The sequence below is a fragment of the Priapulus caudatus genome, unplaced genomic scaffold (genome assembly GCF_000485595.1).
Source record: "Priapulus caudatus unplaced genomic scaffold, Priapulus_caudatus-5.0.1 Scaffold2288, whole genome shotgun sequence".
In the NCBI taxonomy this organism is placed as follows: Eukaryota; Metazoa; Priapulida; class Priapulimorpha; order Priapulimorphida; family Priapulidae; genus Priapulus; species Priapulus caudatus.
In genome coordinates this window covers 27,386-35,414 of record NW_014579349.1, presented here as the reverse complement: position 1 = coordinate 35,414, position 8,029 = coordinate 27,386, and the positions used below count along the sequence as shown (strand labels likewise).

The window sequence follows — 8,029 nt, the reverse complement described above, 5'->3', positions numbered from 1 at the left end:
GAGTACCTGTACTGTCTATGTTTTGGCGACTTTGGTGTGTTTGCTAGTAGAAGCTGGTAGCCTAAGCCTACCCTTTGCGACTGCCTTATGTTTAGTCGCGTGTTCTGTAGTAAATAAGTATAGCTCGGTATCTAAGCCTACCTGGACTGTCTATGTTTGTAGTGTGGTGTAGCTAGGAAAGTCTGTAGCCTAAGCTACCTGCACTGTCTGTGTTTGTGTTGGTGTAGTTAGGAACGGCTCGTGTAGCTACAGTACCTGACTTGCCCTCATGTTTGTGTGCCGTGGTGAGTGAGTTCTGTTAAGTTTAAGCAAGCCTGGTAGCCCTAAGTACCCTGACGTCCATAAACATGTTTTGCTGATGTATTTGCAGTAAGAAAGCTGCGTAGCTAAGCTAACGCTGGGACTGGTCTTATGTATATGTGGCTGTTTGCAGTAAGAAGCCTGGGCTAGCTAAGTACCTGGGACTGACTCTCATGTTCGTGTGTCGTTGGTGTACCATAAGCAAGCTGGTAGTATAGTACCTGCTGACTTTCTATGCTTTGTGTGTGCCAGCTTAAGAAGCTGCCGTAGCTAAGTAGTCTAGGACTGTCGTATGTTTGTGTAGTTGTGCAGTAGAGGAAGTCTTGCTGGTAGCCCTAGGGTGAACCTGGAGCTGTCTATGTTTGAGTGGCGCTGTTTGCGCCCAAGTAAAGAAAGCTGGCAGCTCAAGTACGATGGACTGCCTATGTTTTGTGTGTTGTGCTAAGAAGCCATGGTAAGCTAAGTACCTCGGACTGTCTATGTTTAGTGTGTTTGTAGCTAGAGAGAAATGGTAGAACCTACAGTACCTCGCATCTGCTTCTATGTTTGTGGTTTGGCTAGGTAAGACAGCTGGTAAGCCTAAGTACGACTAGGACGTGAATCTGATATGTTAGTGTGTTTGCAGTAACGAAGTGCTGGTTTAGCTAAAGTACCTTGGCGACTGTCTATGCTTTGTGTGTTAATGCAGTATAGAAGCCTTGCCGGTAGCCTAAGTACGATCTTGTGAGCATGTCTATTATGTTTGTGCGTATGTCTCTGCTAGTAAGCAAGACTGGTTAGCTAAGCTACCTGGACTGTCTATGCTTTGTGTTTTAGTAGGAAGCTTGGTAGCCTAAGTACCTTGGATCTGCCTTATGTTTGTGTCGTTTGTCAGTAAGAAGCCTGAGTAGCCCATAAGTGTACCTGGACTGTCTATGTTTGTGTGTTCTTGCCAGTAAGATAGCTGCTAGCTACCAAGTATCTGGACTGTCTATGTTTGTGCTTGTTTGCCCAGTAAGCAAGCCTGTACGCCCTAAGTACCTTGACATGTCTATGGTTTGTGTCGTTGCATGTAAGAAGCTGGTAGCTAAGCTACCTGGACTGCCTATGTTTGTGTGTTTGCCTACGTAAGAGCTGGCTAGCTAAGTACCTGGCACTGTCTATGTTTGTGTGTTTGCTCAAGCTAAGAGCTGGCTAGCTAAGTACCTGGACTCTTCTATGTTTGTGTGTTTGTAGTAGGGAAGCTGAGGTAGCTAAGTACCTGACTGCCTATGGTTTGTCTGTGTTTGTAGTAAGAAGCTGGTAGCTAAAGTACGCTCCTGGTACTGTCTATGGGTTGTATGTGTTATGCCAGTAAGAAAGCTGGTAGAATAAGTACCTGGACTGCCTAACTGTTTGTTGTGTTGTAGTAAGAAGCTGTAGCCTAAGTACCTGGCACTGTCTATTTTGTGTGTTTTTAGTAGGAATGCTCGGCCCGGTAGCTCAAGTACCCGCGCGGACTGTCTCCCTATGTTGTGTGTTTATTTAGTGATGGTGAAGGGAAGCTGGGTAAGCTAGAATAGTAGCCTGGGCAGACAGCCGCGATGGGCACTTACTGTTTGTGTGGTCGATTGTTTATGTTAGTAAGAGCCTTGCGTAGCCTAGTAGTACCTGGGACTGTCGCTTCATGTTTGTAAATGTTGTTTGCAGTAAGATAGGCTGGAGTCGAGCGTAAAGTACCTGTGGCGTGCCGAGAACTTGCTATGTTTGTGTCGGTTTCGTAGTAAGGAAGCTGGCTAGCTCAAGATACCTGGACTGTCTATGTTTGTGGACTGTTATGGTGTTAGTCAGGAAAGCTGGTAAGCTAAGTACAACTGCGACTGGTCCTATGTTGTGTGTCTTTGCTAGTAGGAAGCTGGTAGGGCTGACAAGTACCTGTGACCTGGTCTTATGGTTTGTGTGTTATGCATGAAGAAGTCTGAAGCGTAAGCTACGAGCATGCGCCTGTAAACTGCCTCAGATAGTTTTGGTGTGTTATGTAGTATAGCAAGCTGCGTAATGCCCTATATATCAGATTACTGGCACTGTGCTCGATGATTTCGCTGTCCGTAATTAACAGCTAAGAAGTCTGGTAAGTCCTTAGAGTACCTCGACTGCCTATGTTTGTGTGTTCCCTGTAGTAAGAATGCTGCGACGTAGCTAAGCTACGACTGGACTGTATAAGATTATGTCGATTTCTCCATTTCCGATTTTCAGGTAGGTTGTTGTAGTAAGAAGCTAGGGCTAGCTAAGTACCTGCGACTGCTCTTATGTTTGTGGATCTTACCTTCTGAGCAATCGTTTGCGAGAGTAAACGAAGCTGGTAGCTAAAGTACCTGGGAAGCTGTCTATGCTTTGTGGTTGTGTTTTGCAGGTTAAGAAAGCCTCGCCGTATGCTAAGTACCTGCGAATCTGCCTATGTTTTGCGAATGCTGTGTTCTGTAGTATAGAAGTTGGTAACCTAAGTGTAGCCTGGACTTGTCTATGTTTGCTGTGTTTAGTACGTAAGAAGCTGTATGTCCCTAAGTACCTGCGAGAAACTGAACACTATGTTTCGTGTGTTGACTGTTAGCTCAAGAAGCCGGGATAGCTACGAGTACACATGGACTGTTCCTAATGTAGTGTGAGGTTACTGCAGTACGACAGCTGGCTTAGCTAAGCTATCTGGACTGTCTGATGTATTGTGGATGCTTTTGTAGTAAGAAGCTGGTAGCTAAGTATCTGGACTGTCTCAATGTTTTGTGTGTTGTTTAGTAAGAAGCCTCGAGGTAGCTAAGTACTGCAATATAGGACTGTCATATGTATATGTTGATGTTTGCGATAAGTAAGGAGCTGGCTAGCCCGTAAGTACCTGCGACTGTCTAGACCTGGCTTGCGATGTTTGTTGTGTTTAGTAGAATAGAGAGTAAGCTGATAGGAGTTAACCTGAACTGCTTTACATATAGTTTGTGTGATTGTGAGATAAGAAGCGTGGATAGCTAGAGCAGCTATGCACGTAGGCTGTCTATGTGTTTGTGTCTTTGCAGTAAAAGCTGCGCTAGCCTAGAAGTGACCTGGACTGTCTAGCTTTCGTGTCTTATGTTCTGTTAGTACAGAAGAACTCTGCGTATACTATGGATGAACCTGGACTGTTCTATGTTTGTGTGTTTGCAGTAGCGCTAAGAAGTGCGCTAAAAGCTAAGTACCATTGCCGATGCTCATGTTTGTGAGAGATTGTTTGTGAGTGATAAGAAGCTGCGTAGTCTATAAAGTACCTGACGTGAGTCTATGTTTGTGAGAGTGTGTGTCTGTTAGTAAGTAATGCGGTACGACTAAGTACCTGGGACTGTCTATGTTTGTCGTGTTTCTGTAAGTAAGAAGCTGGTAGCTAAACAGTACGACTGTGACTGTCTATGTTTGTGTGTTCGATGTAGATAGTAGAAAGCTGCGTAGCCTATAGTACGGGATGTGGAACTGTCTATGTTGTGTGTTATGCAGTAAGAAGCTGGGTAGCTAAGTACCTGGTGACTGTTAGTGTTTGTGTGTTTGCAGTAAGCAAGCTGGTACGGCTAAGTACCTACTGTCTATGTTGCTGTGTTTTGCAGAGGCTAAGAAAAGCGTGGCTCAGCAAGAACTACGCCTGCCTCAGCGTAAGCGGGCGAGCAGACGATTAACCAGCAAGTCGAGCGAATGGGATATGCACGGCCTTTGACGCTCGCATTTCTCATCGTGTGAGGTGACAGCCCTGTGTCCTTGTCGCGTCTTATGCACGGCTTGTGTCTCTGTCGCGTTATGTCGTGCTGTGTCGTGTCGCCGTTATTGGAGTCGACCGCCAGTCGAAACCTGGCTCTCATAGACGTATCGGAGCCGTAGAATATGAGTCGTTGCTGTCGCGTAGAGTGTTCGATACGCGTGAGATTCGATGTCACGCGACAGAGAGAGAAGAGACATACGAGAGTCGAGTCGATTCCCGGATACTGAATGAGTTGTCCGATGTTCGTCCGAGAGCGAGTATTTTATTGCACGCTACGAGGGACAAAGGAAAAGAGAGACTGCAAAGAGACCTAGCTGTCCTCTGTCGCGTTAGTGTCATTGCTGTAGTCCTGCGATCGCGTGATGTAGTGCTCACTGCTGTGTTTCTGTCGGCAATGGACTAGTGCATCGGATCTCGACTTGTGTCGCCTCATGTTCCAGGCCGTGAGTTTGAGTCTATGTATCGAACCGCAGAGGCATACATACGATAAGAATTCGAGAAGTGATTCAGAACGGAGGTATGCACTCTCCGTGAGTGCCCTCTGTCTAGTTCTCTTTGTATCACTCACACACACACTCTCTCTCTCTGTTGTGTGTGTTCTCTCTGACTCTCTCTCTCGCCCTCTCTCCTTCTCTCTCGCCCTGCCCTCCTCTCTTCTCTCTCTTTCACTCTCTCAGTAACAAGACATGCTTACCCGTGATAAACAGCCTGCATGAGAGCCGTCCAATGGCTCACCTTGTCTTGCTTGTTCACATCCGCACCTCTCTGCACCTGTTGACGAGACATCGTTAACGATCACGCGCCTAACGAGGATGCTGACGACAGCTCTCGGACAGACAACAGCGATAGCCGACGTCTAAACCCAGACTTAAATCTTAACTTTAATTAATTAATAACGTAATTAACATTTAATCAACTTAATTAAAGTAAATTGAACTTTTAATCGGCACGTTTGAGATTTGAACGCACGGCCGAACGTGGCGCGGCACCTGCGTTTTACTTTTCTTTTGAAAGCGAAGATGAGGATCGAGGAGAGAGACAAGAGGGATGTTCGGAGTAAAGAGGGGGAGCCGCGAGGAGAGAGGCGAGAGGGATGTTTGGAGTAAAGATAGGGAGCCGCGAGGAGAGAGGCGAGAATGATGTTGGAGTACAGAGGGAAGCCGCGAGGAGAGAGGCGAGAGAGATGTTCGGAGTAAAGAGGGGGAGCCGCCAGGAGAGAGGCGAGAGAGATATTCGGAGTAAAGAGGGGGAGCCGCAAGGAGAGAGGCGAGAGAGATGTTCGGAGTAAAGAGGGGGAGCCGCCAGGAGAGAGGCGAGAGAGATGTTCGGAGTAAAGAGGGGGAGCCGCGAGGAGAGAGGCGAGAGAGATGTTCGGAGTAAAGAGGGGGAGCCGCCAGGAGAGAGACGAGAGGAATGTTTGGAGTAAAGAGCGGCGCGCGCGACTCACCAGCAGTTCGACGATGTCCTGCTTGCCTAACATGGCGGCGAACATGAGAGCGGTGGCGCCATCTTTGTCGACGCAGTTCACCTGTAGCGGGTCGTTGTCAAGGATTCGCACGACGGTCTTCAGGTCCCCGGCCTTCGCAGAGTCGATTATGTCCGGCTTCGTGTCCTTCTTATCTGAGCGTCGACGACATAAAAAAACAAGCGCACGTCCGCGTAAACCTGATTGCAGACAAACAAGCGCACGTCCGCGTAAACCTGATTGCAGACAAACAAGCGCACGTCCGCGTAAACCTGATTGCAGACAAACAAGCGCACGTCCGCGTAAACCTGATTGCAGACAAACAGCCATTTAAATGTACGGAAAAAAAGAAAAATTTCAACGGAAAACGGAACTCTAGGACTAGGATCCTCTTCGATCGTATCTTATTCAGCCAGCGCGTCGATTAATTAAAACTAATGAAGCCATTTATAATAATTGCTATCGGGATTGGGTTAGGTGTTTAGGATTTAGCTTGTTGTTATGGCTAAGCTTAGTCTGGAGGATTAGTGTTAGGGATAATCGAACCATCAATGATAATTGTTAGGATTCGGGGGTTCGAGATTTATCGAACCATCTATGATAATCACTATCGCCCCGCCCTCCTCCCCGCGCCGCACCTTTCTTCGGCCGGTGCGTCGTCTTCCTCTCCAGGTAGCCCTGCACCTCCTTGCAGTGTCGCTCGCGGGCGAGGTCGAGGGCCGTACGCTCGCACACGTCCGTCGCGTTCGCGTCGCAGCCTCGCTCCACCAGCAGCTGACACGTCGTCATGTGACCGTTCTGCGCCGCCGCCATCAGCGCCGACGCTCCCGTCGACAGCATGCGGTGCGCCGCGTCGCCGCCGCCGCGGTCCAGCAGCAGACGCGCGACGGGGTCCGCGCCGTGCGTCGCCGCGGCGACGAGGGCCGTGAACTCGCATGCGGCGCCGCACGGGTCGGGGTCTGCGCCGGCGTCGAGGAGGAGGCGGACGACAGACACGTGGCCGCCGCGAGCCGCCAGCGCGAGCGCGGACGCCCCCAGCAGGTTGCGCCGGTCGGCGTCGGCCTTGTGCTGGAGGAGGAGAGCGACGACGGGGTGGTGGCCGGCGCGCGCCGCCTGCATGAGCGCGGACCAGCCGTAAGCGTTCGCGCGATCCAGCGCCGCGCCGCGCATCAGCAGCAGCCGCGCGATCTCCTCGCGACCGTTAGCCGCCGCTGTCTGCAGCGGCGTCGCCCCCTCGTGGTCGGCGGCGTCTACGGCGGCGCCCTCATCGAGGAGGGAGCGCACGAGGGAGACGTCGCCGCTCTCGCTCGCCGCGAGCATCTGCTGTAGCGTCGTCATGGCGATGGTGGTTGTGACGCGCTGCGGGGAGAGAATAGACGCGAAAATCGCTTTACGCGTGCGCGTCAAGAAGTGCGGTATTATTTAATAACATATAAACTAATACTACTAGTAATAGCAACAGTTATTGGTTAACACTAACGCTGTATTAAACAGTGTGAGTGAGCAGCACTGTAAGTGTGAATTCGGTTAATAATATCGCGGAAATAGTACTCATTATACTATTTTAGTAACACCCATATGATAAAATAGGCTGCTTTGCAAATAATTGCATGGCAATCATGAGTAATTTCGTAAGTTTAACTCTGTTTTGATATCATTCAAACGTTACCTAGGCTATAATATTGAACCACGAAATGCACTACATTTTCCAATGTCAAAACAGCTGCTAGGTGGCAGCACACGCGGATACATTCGTCCGTGTTTTCTACGGTAAATTATTACTATTTGATAATTATTACGTACGTCTTTTTCCTTCTCTCACAACTAATATGAATATTTGTACTGTTTTATATTAGTATATCCTATTATTATCTGTACACTACGTTTATAAGGAAAACTGCGCAAGTACAAGAGAGGGCATCATGTTTTCGGCAGCGCTAACAAAGATGTCAACAAGAATTTTCGTCTGGCGAAATCGGATGTGAGCTTGTGGCGTAAAACCACTTTCTGGTTTGATCTGCACGTATCACGATTCGGATTGCACATCGATCACCGCTAACTGCCATCGAATGTCAACCGATGCCGTAAAAAGTAAGTTTATTTTATTCTACGCCATAGGCATTGACATTAATACAGGCGATCATACGTTGTCGTTGTTTCCGTTGACATTGTTCAAGTATTTTCTAGTGTTTACAAAGTAAGTGAAGTGTACGGGTTCACTCGGGTTAAGATTAGTCCACACTTCAAGTGAGAGATTAGATTAATGATGTGGATTTATCGCTATCGCATCCTCAGCCTAACATATATATTTGCAGTGTGCGTGTGGCTGCGGCGGGGTCGACTCGAATTACTCTTGAGGGAAAATGAATTTCGCCCGGTGAACCAGAAAGAGAGAGAGAGAGAGAGAGAGAGACAGGGGGCAGAGAAAGGGAGAGAGAGAGCGAGGCAGAGCGAGAGAGAGGAGAGTGAGGTAGGGTGAGAGAGGCAGATTGCTCGAGAGACAGAGAAAGAGAGGGAGAGAGAGAGAGAGAGAG

At 48.6% G+C, this 8,029-nt stretch overlaps 1 protein-coding gene across 1 annotated transcript; it reads right to left on the bottom strand.

Moving 5' to 3' along the window:
* Window positions 1–4,720: 4,720 nt before the first annotated feature.
* LOC106818505 (ankyrin repeat and SAM domain-containing protein 6-like) lies at window positions 4,721–7,230 on the bottom strand. Its single transcript, XM_014823201.1, has 4 exons — window positions 7,165–7,230; window positions 6,134–6,854; window positions 5,478–5,650; window positions 4,721–4,801 (listed from the first exon to the last, which is right to left on the bottom strand). The coding sequence occupies exons 2-4, from the start codon at window positions 6,831–6,833 to the stop codon at window positions 4,721–4,723; spliced, it is 954 nt and encodes a 317-aa protein (XP_014678687.1). The 5' UTR covers window positions 6,834–6,854; window positions 7,165–7,230.
* Between the last annotated feature and the right edge of the window lie 799 nt (window positions 7,231–8,029).

Excerpts from the sequence above, each read along its gene's own strand:
- LOC106818505 (XM_014823201.1), bottom strand. The coding sequence starts at position 6,833 with ATGACGACGCTACAGCAGATGCTCGCGGCGAGCGAGAGCGGCGACGTC. Across the intron at positions 5,651-6,133 it reads GACGCACCGGCCGAAGAAAG|ATAAGAAGGACACGAAGCCG; the intron begins GTGCGGCGCGGG and ends GTCGACGCTCAG. Across the intron at positions 4,802-5,477 it reads AGGACATCGTCGAACTGCTG|GTGCAGAGAGGTGCGGATGT; the intron begins GTGAGTCGCGCG and ends TCTCGTCAACAG.